The sequence below is a fragment of the Pelophylax lessonae genome, assembly GCF_965119305.1.
Source record: "Pelophylax lessonae genome assembly, chromosome: 9".
Lineage (NCBI taxonomy): Eukaryota > Metazoa > Chordata > Amphibia > Anura > Ranidae > Pelophylax > Pelophylax lessonae.
The window spans coordinates 48227125-48246525 of record NC_138776.1 but is presented as its reverse complement, the minus strand read 5'-3'; the positions used below and the strand labels follow the sequence as shown (position 1 = coordinate 48246525).

At 45.4% G+C, this 19401-nt stretch overlaps 1 protein-coding gene across 1 annotated transcript in view; it reads right to left on the bottom strand.

The window, feature by feature from the left end:
* Nucleotides 1-19401, bottom strand: part of LOC309564205 (EF-hand calcium-binding domain-containing protein 6-like) — a gene marked incomplete at its 5' end in the record, with an annotated part of 78315 nt that overhangs the window by 15640 nt on the left and 43274 nt on the right. Inside the window, 3 exons of the mRNA XM_082268832.1 lie at nt 2505-2634; nt 8153-8263; nt 17954-18019. Coding sequence (XP_082124958.1) covers nt 2505-2634; nt 8153-8263; nt 17954-18019 — 307 coding nt within the window. The remainder of the gene's footprint in view (nt 1-2504; nt 2635-8152; nt 8264-17953; nt 18020-19401) is intronic.

Sequence of the window (19401 nt, the reverse complement as noted above, 5' to 3'; positions counted from 1 at the left end):
ATTTTCCCTCCCCGGTGTCATGTGACTCGTTAGTGTTACTCTCATACTGGTCACTGGAAGTTCAACATGGCACCTCATGGCAAAGAACTATCTGAGGATCTGAAAAAAGAATTGTTGCTCTACATAAAGATGGCCTAGCCCTATGCTATAAGAAGATTGTCAAGACCCTGAAACTGAGCTGAAGCACGGTGGCCAAGACCATACAGTGGTTTAACAGGACAGGTTCCACTCAGAACAGGCCTCCCCATGGTTGACCAAAGAGGCTGAGTGCACGTGCAGCGTCATATCCAGAGGTTGTCTTTGGTAAATAGGAGTGCTGCCAGCATTGCTGCAGAGGTTGAAGGGGTGATGGGGTTAACCTTTCAGTGCTCAGACCATACGCTGCACACTGCATCAAATTGGTCTGCATGGCTGTCATCTCAGAAGGAAGCCTCTTCTAAAGATGATGCACAAAAAAGCCTGCAAACAGTTTGCTGAAGACAAACAGACTAAGGACATGGATTACTGGAACCATGTCCTGTGGTGTGATGAGACCAAGATAAACTTATTTGGTTTAGATGGTGTCAAGCGTGTGTGGCGGCAACCAGGTGAGGAGTACAAAGAAAAGTGTGTCTTGCTTACAGTCAAGCATGGTGGTGGAAGTGTTATGGTCTGGGGCTGTATGAGTGCTGCCGGCACTGGGGAGCTACAGTTCATTGAGGGAACTATGATTGCCAACATGTATCGTGACATACTGAAGCAGAGCATGATCCCCTCCCTTCAGAGACTGGGCCACAGGGCAGTATTCCAACATAATAACGACCACAAACACACCTCCAAGACAACCACTACCTTGCTAAAGAAGTTGAGGGTAAAGCTGATGGACTGGCCAAGCATGTCTCCAGACCTAAATCCTATTGAGCATCTGTGGGGCATCCTCAAACGGAAGGTGGAGGAGCTCAAGGTCCCTAACATCCACCAGCTCCGTGATATCATCATGGAGGAGTGGAAGAGGACTCCAGTGGCAACTTGTGAAGCTCTGGTGAACTCCATGCCCAAGAGGGTTAAGGCAGTGCTGGAAGATAAGGATGGCCACACAAAATATTGACAGCTTGGGCCCAATTTGGACATTTTAACTTAGGGGTGACATTAGACATTGTAGACATCAATGGCTGCGTGTTGTTATATTGAGGGGACAGAAAATTTACACTGTAAGAGTCGGTTCACACTAAAGCGACACGACTCTGTACTACTTCGGGGGCGACTTGTGCATTGCCATGCACCACGACTTCGGAGCGACTTGCATGGACTTCACATAATGGAAGTCTATGCAAGTCGCTCCGAGGTCGCCCCGAAGTAGTACAGGACCCTTTTTCTAAGTCGGAGCGACTTGTGTTTCGCTCCTATTAGAACGGGTCCTGTAGCGGTCAATGGATCGCGAGGGAGCGCGACTTGTCAGGCTGACAAGTCACCCGACAAGTCGTGCTAGTGTGAACCGACTCTTATACAAGCTGTACACTCACTACTTCACATTGTAGCAAAGTGTAATTTCTTCAGTGTTGTCACATGAAAAGATATAATAAAATATTTACAAAAAGATGAGGGGTGTACTCACTTTTGTGAGATACTGTGTATATATATATATATATATATATAGTTTACATACACTTTACCACAGAAATTGTCAGCATTCCTCTCTATAATATAATTTTATATTACGTATTGTTTTATATTTAGTAGCAGAGTTTGGCGTTTCCTCACCCAGTTTTAAGCCCCTACACAGCTGTTTCTGTTTCAGTTAATGACTGTTTCAGCCTACATTTGAAATTAGATGATCATTACCTGCTTGGTATAATTGGTTAATCACACACCTGACACTAATCCTACAAAACCCCTCACTTTGAATGTAAGTATAAGGCCCCTTTCACACAAGTGGACAGTTCAGATCCGTCTGTCCGTTTTTTTGGCGGATCTGAACGGATGCCCCATGCATCTCTATGGGGCATCGGATGTCAGCTGAGACATGTCCGCTGACCTCCAATCCCATCCGTCAAATCCGGACGGATGGAAACCCTATTTTCCATCCGTCTGGCGGATCGGATCAGATGAGAACAGACAGACGGTCCATTCTCATCCGATTCCCCCATAGAGAAGAATGGGGACCCGACAGCTCTGTCTCCGCACACAGCGCAGATACAGAGCTGTAATCCGCCTGCTCAGCGGGGGATCGGCGGGTCGATCCCCCGCTGAGAAAAACTGAGTCCGCCGACGGACTACAGTGTGTGAAAGGGGCCTTAGAACTGATGCTGGTTTGAAGCCAAAGGGTAGTCACACCAAATATTAATTTAATTTAGATTTTCTTCTGTTTGCTCATTTTGCATTTTGTAAATGAATAAAAATTAACAATTCTAATATATATTTTAAAAGCATTGTTACTTTACAGCATTTCTTCACACCCACCTAAAACTTTTGCACAGCACTGTATTCATTCATACATTATAATTTTTGTTTTCTTCTTTATTTACCTGCTCCACACTCCTCCCTTGCGCTTTGTCGCTCTTCCCTTTATCGCTGACTTTATTGATTTTTTTCGGTTTTTGGCTGCAGTCCGTTAGAATTGTTTTGTTTCCTCCCCACAGACTCAACTTCTCATCACTGTATTTAGAGAAAAGTAACTTTCTTTCTGTTTTTGATATATATGGATGTGAATGCAGACACATTTACTGATCACATATAAATTATTCTCCACGTAGCCGCCCATTATCCCACTGTACAATACAGAATTCATGGAGCCATTCACACCATTTCCAGTTCAGCTTTACTGATCTCCTGCATCCTGTTTGCATTCACTTCCTGCCCACTTAAACTCATGATGGGGGCAACAGTGGACCATGCCTGTGTAATGTGTGTTGAAATGGCCATCAGAAACCTGTGTGACAGGGTGACAACGGATCAGCATATTTGGTAGAGAGAGCGTTGTCACCCTATAACAGGAAGTGCCTGAACAGAGACTTTCATTACAGCATCATCAGGGTTGAACTTCCTTTTTATTTATTTTGGTCATGGTGGATACAAGACATGTATATGTTGTACACTGTATTTATTGTATTAGGCGATACATACAGTGCTCAGCATAAATTAGTACACCCCAAAAGATTTGTCAGAAAACCTTTACTTTCCTTTCAGAATTAACATTTGGGGACACTATACTACAAAATTGCTCCCACAAATGTGGGCCATTGATTGCAACCAAGATTTGTTAATTTGGACACACAAAAAAGTATTTTTCCTAACAAATTATTCAAGAGCATGTTGCAAAAATGAATACACCCCAATGAAAGTCTAAGCCCCCGTTCCCATCGGCAGGATTTGACAGTTCAAATTGCATGTCAAATCGCAGCACATTGCCGGCAATGTGAGCGTCCCAGTTGGTACGACCTTAACTTTGCGGCACCGCACTGATTTCCAAAAGTAGTTCCTGCACAACTTTTGGTGGCTTTTGGGGTTACTTCAATAGACATCTGTGCATGAACCCACACAGATGTCTTTCAAGTCCCGAAATGCAGCTTCGAAATAGTGCCAGTTCAGATAAAGTTGTATGATTTCAAAGCTGCGTTCAGTGAAAAGGAGGGCTTAGGAGCAAAGCTAAATTTTAGACAACAAAATCCATATTAACAAGAATTCAACTACAGGTGAGTTTAACCACTTTACCGCTGCTCACTGGAGCTCTACTGCGGCAAAGTGGCTCGATAACGTCTGGCGACGTAGACCTACGTCGCCAGACACTCCCGCCTCTCGGCGGCGCGCGCGCGCCGCCGGAGGCTCGCTCCCACTGTATTCAGTCACAGCGGGAGTCGGGCCAGGGGAGGAGCGGCGGTGATCACCGCCGCTCTTCCCCGATCGTCGGGGAATCGAGTGTGGAGATCCGCCCGCTTGTGTAAACAAAGCGAGCGGATCTCCTAAGTGACAGGCAGGGTCAGATTGCAGGGTTCAGCATAGCTGAACCTGCGATCTGTCCCTGTGTCACTCAGTCACCTCCCCCCACACATGTCAGTAAGCACCAGGCATATATTAACCCCTCCCTCTCCAATAAAAATTAACCCCTTCCCTGCCAGTGTAATTTTTACAGTAACAGTGCATATGTATAGCACTGATTACTGTAGTAATGTCACTGGTACCCCTAAAAGTGTCAAAAATGTCAGTCAAGGGTCCGATCTGTCCGCCGCAATGTCGCAGTCCCGCAAAAAAATCGCAGATCGCCGCCATTACTCTTTAAAAAAAACCCCCAAAAATGACAGAAATCTTTCCCTTAGTTAGTAAACGCAATAACTTTTGGGCAAACCAATCAAAATACGCTTATTGCGATTTTTTTTACCAAAAATTTGTAGCAGAAAACAAATTGGCCTAAAATGATAAAAATTTAGATTTTACATTTTTTTTGGGGGGGGAAATTTCATATAAAAAAAATGTGAAAAATATTGTTATTTGTTCAAAATTGTCGCTTTTTTTTGTTTATAGCGCAAAAAGTAAAAATCGCACAGGTGATCAAATACCACCAAAAGAAAGCTCTGTTTATGGGAAAAAAAGGACGTAAATTTTGTTTGGGTACGGCGTTGCATGACCGTGCAATTGTCAGTTAAAGTCGCACAGTGCCGAATCGCAAAAAGTGGCCTGGACGCAAGACAGCAAAATCCTCCGGTGGTAAAGTGGTTAATTATTCAATAAACAGGTGTCCAGCAGACAGTTGATTATAAAAGGGCGTTACTTAACAAAGAAAACTCCTTTCCATTTCATGCTGTCAGCAATGGTACCACATGGAAGAGAAATGTCACAAGGCCTGAGAAAGAAAATCATTTCTTTACACAAGAAAGGTGAAAGCTACAAGAAGATCAGCAAAGCTTTATTTATCAGTCAGAATACTGTAGCAAAAGTGATACAAAAATGTAACAAAGATGGAGCTGCAACGTCTCACAGAGACATCCAGGCCATCCACTGAAGTTACCACCTCGACAGAAGCATCTTCTCATGAGAAGGGTTGAAGAAAATCGCCATTTGAGTTCACTGCAGTTAGCTAAAGAAGTAGAAAGCCACACTGGGGTGATTGTTTCCCGTGACACAATACGGCATACACTGCATGCAGAGGAATGGCATGCATGGGTGTTGTCCACGAAGGAAGCCTCTTCTAAAGCCAATGCACAAAAAAGCCTGCCTAGAATTTGCCAGGACCCATGCTGAAAAATAAGATTACTGGGACTCTGTATTTGAGTGATGAGACCAAGATAAATGTTTTTGGAACTGATGGCTTCAAAACTGTATGGCGTCATAAAGGTGAGGAGTACAAAGAAAAACGCATGGTGCCTACAGTGAAACATGGTGGTGGCAGTGTCCTTCTGTGGGGCTGCATGAGTGCTGCTGGTGTCAGGGAGCTGCATTTCATTGATGGTGTCATGAATTCACACATTAATGCTCTATTTTGAAAGAGAAGATTCTACCATCACTCCGTGCTCTTGGTCTTAGTGCACCTTTCCAATATAACAAATATCCAAAACACACATCTAAGGCCACTGTTGCATTTCTGAAGCAGAACAGGGTGAAAGAGATTCAGTGGCCAAGTATGTCTCCTGGTTTGAACCCAATCCAACACCTATGGGGAATTCTGAAGAGACAAGTTGAGCGTCACTCTCCATCCAGCATCTGGGCTCGAAAAGAGGTCATTCTTGAAGAATGGAAAAAGATAGATTTTGCAAAATTTCGGCAATTTGTTCATTCCATGCCTAGAAGATTTGGTGCTGTCCTTACAAATCATGGAGGTCATACAAAATACTAGATGTAGCCGTTTTTGTTGTGGGGTGTATTCATTTTTGCATCAACGAATTTGAGTAAAACTGAAGATTTTGTAATCTAAGTTATATTATTAAAGCGGAGTTGCACCCGAAAGTGGAACTTGCGCTTTAAATACTGCTGACCCCTTGACATGCCACATTTGGCATGTAATTTTCTTGGGGGGGGGGTACCTAGATTTGACAGGTACCCACTCCCACTTCCGCTCGGGCCACCTAGGCGGCTTGAGCGGAAGTTCTCCTCTCCCCCTCCCTCCCTGCAATCTTTTGGGACACGTCACAGGCCATTCACAATGCCAGCTCAACTCGTGCATGCGCAGTGCGCACCCGGCTGTGAAGCCGCAAGCTGTCACAGCCGGGTGCCCACACTAGAGATGCCGGTGCTGCCGAGAGGAGAGGTAGAGGATCGAGGCTTCGGGCGGCCGCATGGATCATGGGACAGGAGAGTGTGTGTTTATTAAAAGTCAGCAGATACACTTTTTGTAGCTGCTGACAAACACAGAAATGTGTGGAACCCCGCTTTAACCTTACTTTCATGTAATGAGCTAAACAAATGTTCTATAAAACTCAGACTGGTCAAAATGTTGGAAATTGTTCTTGTGTTCCTTGAGATATTGATTAAAATCTTACTTTTCAAAAGGGATGTACTCATTTATGCTAAGAACTGTACCATACATTTTTTAATTAAAGATGCAGGTTTCGAAATATTAGAAATTACTTTTAAAAATGGCATTAAAGTGTTGAAGCTAATCTGAGAATTTAGTAATCATCTTTACTTTAAAGGCCTAGACTGTGGGACTGTCATACCGATCCTGTCTTTGCTACCTAGTGATATGGCACAAAGCATGCAGCTAGTGAAAAGTCTGAATTCCCATTCTGTGTACTTTAACTGGGTCATTGATTCAGTGAGTAATGAAGCTGGGATGAAGATGACAGCCCTGTAGTCAGGGCCGGTGCTAGACTATTTTACGCCCTAGGCAAGACCAGCTAATTGCGCCCCCCCCCCCAAAAAAAATAAATAAAAAGGGAAAGGGTTAAAAACTCCTCTATGTAATACCCAGTGACCCTGATCTGATGGTTCCTCCATGTTATGCTGTCATACCCAGTGACCCCCATATTCCTTCATGTCCTTATGTCTCTCTATGTCACACCCAGGGACCCTGATGTTTTTCCATGTCACATCCTGGGACCCCAATATTCCTCAATGTCATGCTGTCATACCCAGTGACCCCAATGTTCCTCTATGTCACCGCAGGGGCCCCTGATGTTCCTCCATGTCATACTCGGAGAGACCCTGATTTTTTACATGTCACACCTGGGGACATCAATCCCCCATGGCACACGAAGGGACCCCAATTTCTCAGGGCACACATGGTGACCCCGATCCCCTGTTACACCCAGTGACCCCTATCCCCAATGTCACACCTGGTGACTCCGATTCACCATGGCATACCTGGTGACCCCGATTCCCTTTCACACCAGGGATCCTCCATGTCACACCCCGGGACCCCGATCCCCTGTTCTGGGGACACCCACTAGGCAGTATGAAGAGAGTGGTCCGCACTCTGCCCTCCTTCACCGTGATTCCTTTTCCCAGGACACTCCTCTCCTGGACCACAGTGCTCACCACGGCTCCAACCGGCTCGTGGTGGACGGAGAAGCAGCAGTTAGTGCCGAGCTCAAGTTCAGCTCTCCTCCGCTCCCTGCTTAATATCGACCCAGGGAAATGAACGGCTGCCCACCAGCTCAGTGCAGAGTATCACTTCCTGCTCGGGGTTTAGGCCACTCAGCTCCAGCCGAAGAGGATCATCATGCACTCAGCACTCCGGTGGGCTCCCTTCCTGCCTATTGGGCCCCCCCCAAACAGCGGTGGAAAGCCAAGGCCTGGTAGTTCTGCCACTGCCCCAGACACCTATCATCTTCCTCTGTCCCTTCTTCCTCGCCCACTGCCGCCTCTCCCCTCAGCTTACAAGGATCATTAATGATGGAGAGAGAGTGCCGACTCATGGCTGCGCCCCTAGGTGGCAATGCGCCCTAGGCGTTTGCCTAGTGGAAGCACCGGCCCTGCCTATAGTTGTCTATGGCAGACAGTCAAGATAAGTATTACAAAAATGGGTCTTTCGAAAGTTGGACTGTCATGCTTGAAAATGACCAGTAGAGGACAGTGTCTCACCATTCTCTAAACACACAATACTGTAACAATGGATACTTTGTATCAATATCCATAAATATAAATCCTGTAGATAAAATGTTTTTCATCTGCCTATCAAAAGCCTCATCTGCTGACAGCAATCTTTTATCTCTCAGAGATGGTTTGCCATTTCATTCTTTACCCGCTATCGAACTTGGCCATGAAGTCCAGGTATCTGATGGCTCCGTGATGATCGACCGGAATTCTCTCCAGTAAGTGGGCGAATTCTTCATCTGTCACCTTGATACAGAACCTGCGGGGGAGACGCAGAGCATAAAGTCTTCTGGATCGGAGCTGTGATCAGTCTGAAATGAACCTGTCCATGAGGTATACATTCTCCAAGTAACAGCAGTGCTTAAAGTGGAACTCTAGCCACAGCTGGGAAGGGTTAGAGCCGTGGTCACCTTTTTAGTGATACTTATTTCTTCCCATCAACTTCCCTTCACTTTCATGGGACAGTGAAGTTTGGCCACAGACAGCAATACAAATCAGACAGGGGTTCTAATCCTTCCACACTCCATGCATCAGCTCAGCTTTCTCTGTCATTGAGGACCTCATGGGGCCAAGAGGAGAAGACAAGGAGGAAGAAGACCATGTTTGTTATGTGACCACCCTAAAGACATTGGAAAAATGTAGGTATACTAAGGAGCAAAACATACATGCAGCACATTGTGACACTTTGGTGCACATTTTTGTTTGTTGCAATAAACTGCAGTACATTTATTGCTGCTGCACACCAACGCAACGTTTTGGTGTTAACTTGACACCTACATAGCAATAGTATTTGCTGTGTGTATGCATTTAGCTTGCATTGATCAACGCAGGTTATTGTACTAGGTGTGTACAAACCCTCAGGGCAGCCATCAGGGGGGGACAGCCCATACACATGTAGGGGGCCCAGGCGTTCCAAGGGGCCCAGCCACCCAGGTCCCAACCAACGAGACCGAGTTGTTGTTGCTGTAGTAAATAACAATTGTTTAAGCATGGTGGCTGCAGAGTAAGCCAATGCAGCTGAAGGGATGTCTCTTTGCTGGATTGGGATATCTCTTTATTGAATATATGAGGCTGTCTCTTTGCTGGATTGGGATAGCTCTTTGCTGAATATATGAGGCCATCTCTATACTGGATTTGATGTCTCTTTGCTGAATTTATGGGGATGTCTCTTTGATGGATTGGATTCATTTTCATTTATTAAGTTGGAAGAGTGTTAAAATAGAAGTGGGTGCACTGAAGGACTCGGTGGGATGGCCAGTGGGCGGATTTGGTGTGACAGCTAGAGGGCAGGCCCTGTGGAATGTTGGTGGTCAGGTCCGGAGGGGCCCAGGCCTAAAGGTGTGTAAGGGGCCCCAAAATTTCTGATGGCTGCCCTGCAAACCCTCATAGTCAGGGGCTACATTTTACCTTTAAGCTCAGTTGGCTTGTTCACATAGGCCACAATGGCAAGGGGTAGGGTTTTCTCCAAATAAATATTAGACATACATTTTTATAATTAATTATTTTTAAATAATTAACTCATTAATTATAATAAAATATAACAGTATAATGTAAGTATGATTAATTTGTGTTTATTAATTATTGTCATTAATTGTTATTAATTCATTTTTTTTATAAATGAACTAATATTCCTATTATTTATAAAATAATCAATGTAATATTATAATAATATAATTATAATTTCCTTAATAATCAATTAAAATAATACAATAATTATCATATTATAATATACTGTAATTACAATATATTTAAATCATTCATGTTAATTTATGTTAATAATTATTTGTATTAATTATTTTTAATTATTAATTTTGTTTTATTCATTTGTTATAATATAATTGCAGCACAACCCCGTAGGAACTGCAGATGAACTTAAATCTACCACTTCTGCACAACCAGGCACACTGAATTTTCACAGGCACTCCAGAGTCACAGAACAAGTGTTATTTATTCAGGGTTAATTACTTGGATGGGGATGGGAGATTATGGGATGCCCACTTGCCTTCACCAAAATGTATGCAACAACTTCAGGAACATCTTTCTATATGCAGTCTATATAAAGGCTTTTTTACTCTCCTCCTGCACACGCTTGCTTGTTGGCTCCAGCTTTTAAATCACTGTTAGCTGATCTGACAGACTCCCAGTCAGGTTTAGCAAGAGCCCTTTACAGGCAGGAACTCGCAAGCCCCTTGTGTAGCAAAAATACAGTGACCAGCTGTGGCTAATGATCCAAGCACCACCTTTTCAGGCACTGCCAACCCACCTGGATGCAGCTGCCCCTTTTACTAGCCCTCCAGGCTAACTCTCTCCACGCCAATCCTCCAGCCTGGCGCTTCACCAGCCCAGTCAGCGGATTCTTCACCAGCCCAACCAGCTTATTCTCCACCAGCCCACCCAGCTGAATCTCTACCAGCCCCCCCGGCTGATTCTCCACCAGCCCCCCCGGCTGATTCTCCACCAGCCCACCCGGCTAATTCTCCACCAGCCCACCCGGCTGATTCTCCACCAGCCCACCCAGCTGATTCTCCACCAGCCCACCCGGCTGATTCTCCACCAGCCCACCCAGCTGATTCTCCACCAGCCCCGCCGGCTGATTCTCCACCAGCCCACCCGGCTGATTCTCCACCAGCCCACCCGGCTGATTCTCCACCAGCCCACCCAGCTGATTCTCCACCAGCCCACTGGCTGATTCTCCACCAGCCCTGCCAGCTGATTCTCCACCAGCCCCGCCGGCTGATTCTCCACCAGCCCACCCGGCAGATTCTCCACCAGCCCACCCAGCTGATTCTTCACCAGCCCTGCCAGCTGATTCTCCACCAGCCCCGCCGGCTGATTCTCCACCAGCCCACCCAGCTGATTCTCCACCAGCCCACCCAGCTGATTCTCCACCAGCCCACTGGCTGATTCTCCACCAGCCCTGCCAGCTGATTCTCCACCAGCCCCGCCGGCTGATTCTCCACCAGCCCACCCGGCAGATTCTCCACCAGCCCACCCGGCTGACTCTTCAGGAGATCTCTCAGAGAAGGATGAAGACTCAAGCACACCGCTGTCTTCAGGGAGACTGGCTACATGTGGCAGGCTCCCCGCTTATTAGTCCCAGCAGTGCTGATCTACTCATGCTGTCCTCTCTTGCTCCCGTGCCCCCAGGAAGGGCTTCCTCCCGTGTGTGATGGCAGGAACCTTTCAGTAAATTTTAAAAAGAAAGCGCTGTGCTGTCGATAATTATATATCAAAGTGCATGTAGTGATAAGTATTCACATTTTTAACACATAATTCTATAAATAATGATTGAAACAACAATTCATGATATTAGTGCCATCATGCATAAAATAAAGTACCAGAAAAATGTAAGACATTCCAATATGAGTCCTTAGAGTGATATTCAAAGCGTACACTTAAAACTCCTTCAATACTGGAAGTGATCACTTATCCAGTGCAGACCTTCCCATTGAGAAATCAGTGTAAGAAGAAAGGTAAAACATACAGCAACTTCTTCATGGAGAAGCAGCTATGAAGTGGGATTATGTTTTGTAGGAACATAACTGTGGAACTGAGGGCTATTTGGGACCTCCTGGAAGCCTATCTGAAAAACTCCCAGTTTGCAATCCTCACATCCCGCCTTGTTTGTAGGACACGAAAGCCAGGGGTCCTTCCTCTCGCAGTGTGAGATCTGCTGTACAGAGGATCTGAAGAAGCTGACACCAGGTCGCATTTAGAGGGCGGAAATGCAGAGATAACTTATACCCAGAGTGAGGGGTGAGCTCACAGAGGCGATTTAAGACCTGAATAGGGTCTATCTCTCTGGTAAGAGGCTGATTTTGCTTATCTTGGAGGGGAGCACCCAGTGGTTATCACTTTCAGTAGTTTTGAGTGTACGCTTTGAATATCACTCAAAGTCAGGGATCCTCAAACTATGGCCCTCCAGCTGCTGCAGAACTACACATCCCATGAGGCATTGTAAAACTCTGACATTCACAGACATGACTAGGCATGATGGGAATTGTAGTTCCTGAACAACTGGAGGGCTGTAGTTTGGGAATCCCTGCTCTAAGGACTCATATTGGACTGTCTTATATTTTTCTGGTACTTTATTTTTTGCATGATGGCACAAATATCATGATTTGTTATTTCAATTATTATTTATAGAATTATGTGTTAAAAATTTGAATACTTATCAGTACATGCACTTTAATATATGATTATTGACAGCGCAACACTTTCTTTTTTAATTTTAATGTCAGTATTGGTGTGTACAAAATTGTGTTTACAGCTGTCAAAGTACACAGTTTTTAAGTATAATTGTAGCACTGAGAGCTTGTATTTTCTTTTTATGAGCATCCTTCAAGCGCCCGAGCCCTGGCCCAAGGCAGGACACCCCCCCCCCCCCAGACTAGGGGGTACCCCTGAGGGCCACTGACAACCTCCTCAGCACTCCATCTCCATCTTCCACCCGACTGCCCCTGCTGGCTTGGCTCATACCTATTTATGAGGTAAGCTCTGCCCTCTGCCAGCCCATCACTGGGGATTGGCTGAGGCCTCATAAATATTCCAATCAGATCCTACTAACCTCTAGAACATTCTCCAATGTCCCAGAAACAGGAGGGGGCACCAGAGGAGAGTCATCCAGCTCTGAGTCACTGAACCCAGACTCAGATTCCACAGCTCAGGCTTAGCCCTGAGCTAAAGTAAATTTACCAACTCTAACACATCCTACCTTACTTCTAGAACACGCTAGAGGGTGCTACATAATCATGCCATACTGTATAATATAGTGTATGTATGATTCATTTTTTGTGTTTTTCATTATAATATTTATAAATCATATTTATTTTTACTAATTGATTATTTCTTTATCAAATAACTAATTATAATGATAAAATATTCAATATAATATTATATCTGTAATTTCTTTATTAATAAGTAAAATTATATAATAATAATTAATATAATATTATAATAATATACTATAATTTTTCCTTTATTAGGCATTAGAAATGCCAATCAGTGCCCATCAGTAATGCCTGTCAGTGACTCCTCATCATTAGTGCCCATCAGGGCCGCCCATCAGTGCGCATCATTGCCCATCAGTGCTACCCTTCAGTGTCCATTAGTGTCTCCTATAAGTGCCCATCAGTGCCACCTATAAGTGCCCATCAGTGTGGCCTGTCAGTGCCCATCAGTGCCGCCTATCAGTGCCCATCAGTGCTGCATTTTAGTGCCTCATTATCAGTGCCGCCTCATTAGTGCCCATCAGTGTAGGAGAAAACTTACTTACTTACAAAAACAGAAACTAAGAAAACTATTTTTTATTTTAATTTTTTAATTTTTGGTCTTTTTTTATTTGTTTAGCAAAAAACCCAGTGGTGATCAAATACCACCTAAAGAAAGCTCTATTTGTGGGAAAAAAACTATAAAATTTTTTTTTTTGGGTACAGCATTGCATGACTTGCAATTGTCATTCAAAAGTCGACAGCGCTGAAAGCTGAAAATTGGCCTGGGCAGGAAGGGGGTATAAGTTATAAGGTTACCTGTAGTATTTAATCCAGGGGCGTAACTACAGGGGTTGCAGGGGTTGCAATTGCAACTGGGCCCCATGCTCCAGGGGGCCCGTGCAGCTCCACTGTATACCTAGATAGGAGGGGCGGCGGGGGCAGCATGTAGAGAAATCACTGTCCTCCTCCTTCCTCCTGTAGCTGCAGGAGGAACATGGAGGAGATTGGTTCCTCTGTATGCTGCCCCTGCCACTCCTCCTATCCAGTTCACCTGTGTTCTGCTGTCTCTGGGCCCCCGTGTGCTCCCCTGGTCCCCCCTCCCCCCCACTGGGCCAACTGCAGAACTTGTGAAAGGGTCCCACTGTGGGAACGTAATAAAGGGCCCTGCAACGAGAGTGAAGGGCCCCAGGATCAGTGGGAGGAGCCCCAGGCTTAATGGGAAGGGCCCCGGCCAGGTGTCCGGGGGGCCCTGCATGGTTTCTTGCACCGGGGCCCTGAAGGTTCTAGTTACGCCTCTGATTTAATCCTCAGCGTTTTTTATCTTATCACATTGGGAGCATATTTTTGGTAAAATTCTTACCCTAGCACTTTCAGTTTTTAATACTTCTTGCTCCTGCTCTCTCAGTGCTGCCTCCCTGAACTTCCAGTCTTCACAGGAAAGAGTTAACAGTGGACGCCTTAAAAGCGTCACCTATGGATAATTTATTGTGTAGCGCCCTCCTAGGTAGGTGCTAGTGAAAAAGTTTAGTTTGTGCTCTGTCTGCTTACCAGAAGAGCTGCAGGTAAATCTATTTTGTTCTCTGCTTACTGGAGAGCAGGATCTGTTAGTGAAGTCTGCTCATTGTGCTCAGGATGCAATTCATTGAGTCTAGAGAGTGTTTCACACCAGTCCAATAGGGATGCATGTTGGACAGTGGTAGGAAACCCGACGAATGGGTGCATGGGCTTTTGATACAGTCCTGGTGATTTGGCAGAGGAAAAGTGCCTCAATGCATTCTAGGATACTATATAAAAGCCAGGAGCACATATGCAGTGGGTTATTTTGGCTGGATAGCGGAGTCCCGGAGGGAGGGGGCTGCTGCCATCTCCTTTGTAGACGTGCCATGTGGCCTGAGGGCCTGAGGAGTAGCAGTGACCTGAGGGGGGCCACCCCTGCTCCTAGGATAGTCAGTGGAAAGTCAGTGTAGAGGTGCCATGCGGCCTCAGGGGGTCAGCCTGAGGGCCTGAGGAGTAGCAGTGAGGAACTGAACCCGGAGGTCCAGAAGAGCTGACAGAGAAGGGAGACACTGGAGGATCTGTCTCTGCAGTACAGTGAGTACAGAAACTCATGTCAAGGGGCTTGACCTGAGGGGGGCCACCCTTGCTCCTAGGATAGTCAGTGGAAAGTCAGTGTAGAGGTGCCATGCGGCCTCAGGGGGTCAGCCTGAGGGCCTGAGGAGTAGCAGTGAGGAACTGAACCCGGAGGTCCAGAAGAGCTGACATAGAAGGGAGACACTGGAGGATCTGTCTCTGCAGTACAGTGAGTACAGAAACTCATGTCAAGGGGCTTGACCTGAGGGGGGCCACCCCTACTCCTAGGATAGTCAGTGGAAAGTCAGTGTGAAGGTGCCATGCGGCCTCAGGGGGTCAACCTGAGAGCCTGGGTAGTAGCAATGAGGAACTGAACCCCCGAGGTCCAGAAGAGCTGACAGAGAAGGGAGACGCTGGAGGATCTGTCTCTGCAGTACAGTGAGTACAGAAACTCGTGTCAAGGGGCTTGACCTGAGGGGGGCCACCCCTGCTCCTAGGATAGTCAGTGGAAAGTCAGTGTAGAGGTGCCACGCGGCCTCAGGGGGTCAGCCTGAGGGCCTGAGGAGTAGCAGTGAGGAACTGAACCCGGAGGTCCAGAACTGAACCTGGAGGTCCAGAAGAGCTGACAGAGAAGGAAGACACTGGAGAATCTGTCTCTGCAGTACAGTGAGTACAGAAACTCGTGTCAAGGGGCTTGACCTGAGGGGGGCCACCCCTGCTCCTAGAATAGTCAGTGGAAAGTCAGTGTAGAGGTGCCATGAGGCCTCAGGGGGTCAGCCTGAGGGCCTGAGGAGTAGCAGTGAGGAACTGAACCTGGAGGTCCAGAAGAGCTGAAAGAGAAGGGAGACACTGGAGGATCTGTCTCTGCAGTACAGTGAGTACAGAAACTTGTGTCAAGGGGCTTGACCTGAGGGGGGCCACCCCTGCTCCTAGGATAGTCAGTGGAAAGGGGATGCTAGTGAGAGTGTCCTGAAGATAAGTTTTTGTTCAGCAAGTCATCTTGTCAGAGAGTAAAGAGAGCAAGAGGCTTAACACCATCCACACTAGTGGCAGTGTGGATTAACATCCTGGCTGTTCCTAATTATCAAGGAAGTCCTGAAGATAGAAGTCTTCAACCACTGTGAATAGTTCAGTTGGAGTATCCCACTATTCCCTTCTCCTATCCCAATTACAAATAAACAACAACAAAAAAACTCCCCTAGACTGTTAATTTGTGTGACGAGCCATCAGGAGCAATGAGGGATCCAGAGACTTTATCTAAAGGTGACTGTGTGCTGGTAACCAGGGGAGCCCATCAAAATACTACTCAGCAATTCCTGCGTGGACAGTGCTACAATTGTACAGTAGTTTGTCGCCGTTTCATGCGCAATATAAAGCGTGACATGTTTGATATAGATTTACTAGGCGTAACATCATCTTTTAGATTTTACCAAGAAATATACTAAGATAAAAAAGTTGCATACCCAGTAAGCGATTGAATCAGGTGCTGAACGTGTTGAAATATCTGAGGGTTTAATATCCCTGTAATTTGGTATAAATACATTTCACCATATACAGTTAAAAATGATTAAACCCCCAATGCTGTAAAGGGTTTTAGGGAATTTAGTGTACATTTGTAATTGTATTCAGAATGAAATCCTACAAGGACTTCTTAAAGAACCATATGCAACTAAAATGATATCAATTGGTTTTGTAATACAGTAGTAAATGTTTCTTTTGTGAATTCTTCATTGACACAATTATTCAACCCCTTAAAGACTACCACTCTGAAGAACAGAGGTTCATTGAAGTCTTTTCAATCAGGTATTGAAAACACCTGTGGATGTCAGGGAGCAGCAATAAAGCCTAATAAGCACCAATTAGGCAGCTTTAAAATGACTGTGATACTCAGCTCCTTCTAGACATTTACTGGTGTGGTTACAAACATGGTGAAGTCAAGAGAATGGTCCAGGAAGACAAGAGAAGAGGTGATTACTCTTCACAGGAAGGGCAATGGCTATAAGAAGATTGCAAAGATGTTAAACATACCAAGAGACACCATAGGAAGCATCATTCGCAAATTCAAGGCAAAGGGCACTGTTGAAACGCTACCTGGTCGTGGCAGAAAGAAGATGCTGACTCCGACTGCTGTGCGCTACCTGAAGCGTAGAGTGGAGAAAAGTCCCCGTGTGACTGCTGAGGAACTGAGAAAAGATTTGTCAGATGTGGGTACTGAAGTTTCTGCTCAGACAATACGGCGCACACTGCGTAATGAAGGCCTCCATGCCAGAACTCCCAGGCGCACCCCCTTGCTGTCTCCAAAGAATAAGAAGAGTCGACTGCAGTATGCCAAAAGTCATGTGGACAAACCACAGAAGTTTTGGGATAGTGTTCTGTGGACTGATGAAACAAAATTAGAACTGTTTGGGCCCATGGATCAACGCTATGTTTGGAGGAGGAAGAACAAGGCCTATGAAGAAAAGAACACCTTGCCTACTGTGAAGCATGGCGGGGGGTCAATCATGCTTTGGGGCTGTTTTGCTTCTGCAGGTACAGGTAAGCTTCTGCGTGTGCAAGGTACCATGAATTCTCTTCAGTACCAGGAGATATTGGATGACAATGTGATGCAGTCCGTCACAAACCTGAGGCTTGGGAGACATTGGACCTTTCAACAGGACAATGATCCCAAGCATACCTCCAAGTCCACTAGAGCATGGTTGCAGATTAAAGGCTGGAACATTTTGGAGTGGCCACTACAGTCATCAGACTTAAATCCGATTGAGAACCTCTGGTGGGACTTAAAGAAAGCAGTTGCAGTGCACAAGCCTAAGAATGTGACTGAACTGGAGGCTTTTGCCCATGACGAATGGGCGAAGATACCCGTAGATCGCTGCAAGACACTTGTGTCAAGCTATGCTTCACGTTTAAAAGCTGTTATAACTGTAAAAGGATGTTGTACTAAGATTGAATGTCACTTGGGGGTTGAATAAAACTGATAATGATGTGAGCACAGAAAAGACATTTATGGTTATTTCATTATAAATGTTATGTTATATTTGTCTGACCTACACGTGCCTCTTTGATTTAATGGTAAGCAGGATGACTGAATGATCAAAATCAATGTCAAACTGGCCAAAACAATCAATTTCAGTGGGGGTTGAATAATTTTGAACACAACTGTACATTACCTCCTCTCCAGGATTCCTCTGAGGTCTTGCTGACTGATTACATTCATTTTGTTGGTATCCGCCTTCCTGGGGAAAGCAAAACACATTGCACTGAGAGATGAATCTTATAACATTGAACACGATTGGCTTCCTAACACACTAAGGTAATGCAATGTGTGGTAACCCATGGACTTCCAATTGTGCTCCGGCATTGTACCTGTGTCACATGAGCTTCTGATGGACACTACAAGTGGTCGTTTCAAGGCACATTACCCAGGCATGGTCTGCTGTTTTCACCATCAGAAATCTGCTCTGGAAATCCCATACACGTTAAATGTCATCCAGTTAGGGTTTACATTTACTTTAAAGCAGAACAACAGCCAAAATAAAAAAAAGTAAAGAATGAAATTCTGAAAGAATAGAATTCTTGAAAAATAAAATAGCAAAGCAGCTTTTCTTACAATATTTACCTTCAACGCAGAGATTTTCCTGCAGTACTCATTTTGTGCTACTTGGTATCCTCGGACTAATAGCCACATCATTTAACCTACTTCCTCTGAGCCCAGGTCATCCTGGACTCTCCCGCAGCCCATGACTGGACAGTGATGAGCTCATCTCTCTGTCACTCAGCTCTATCCTCCTATCAGCACGCGTCTCGTCAGCACAGGAGCCAATTGGCTGCTTGTACTGTTTTCCTTTCACCCACCAGCTCCAGTGTACAGGGGTTACAAGAGGCTGATAGCAGACACATTCAGGTACTTACACTGCTTGTATTTAAAAATACATGTAATGATGTATAAAAGAGGTTCGAAAGGCTATGCTTCAAGGTAAAAAACATTCTGCATGCAGCTTTTCCCCCAGCCCCTTTTTACTTACCCGAGCCCGGACTCGATCCAGCAATGTGCCGAGGACAGAGGCTCTCTTGGCTCTCTCCATCTCCATTGGCCATTGGCTCCACTGCTGTCAATCACAGCCAATGAGGAGGGAGTGAGGGGTGGGGCTAAAGCCATGCTGTGTGTGTCAATGGACACACAGTGCGTGGCCTTCGGAGTGAGCCTGCAAAAGTGCCCTCATGGCAAGCACCTTGATATGGGGGCATGCGTCAGGAGGAAGAGCCAGGAGCGCCTGTGGGGGACCAGGGAGGGGTTGGATCAGGGATGCTCTGAGCAAAACTATTGCACACAGCAGCTAAAGTAAGTATAACATGTTTGTTATAAAAAAAATAAAATATTTGATAATTTACAATCACTTTATTGATCACATAACTGTAATAATTTGTCTTTTACATCTGCCTGGAGTTCAACTTTAAAATTCCAATGCAGGAGATCGGAGAAGAGGGATGATGGAGTCAGATTTGCGAATTCATACATTTTTCAATTCTACATACACTATATTACCAAAAGTATTGGGACACCTGCCTTTACACGCACATGAACTTTAATGGCATCCCAGTCTTAGTCTGTAGGGTT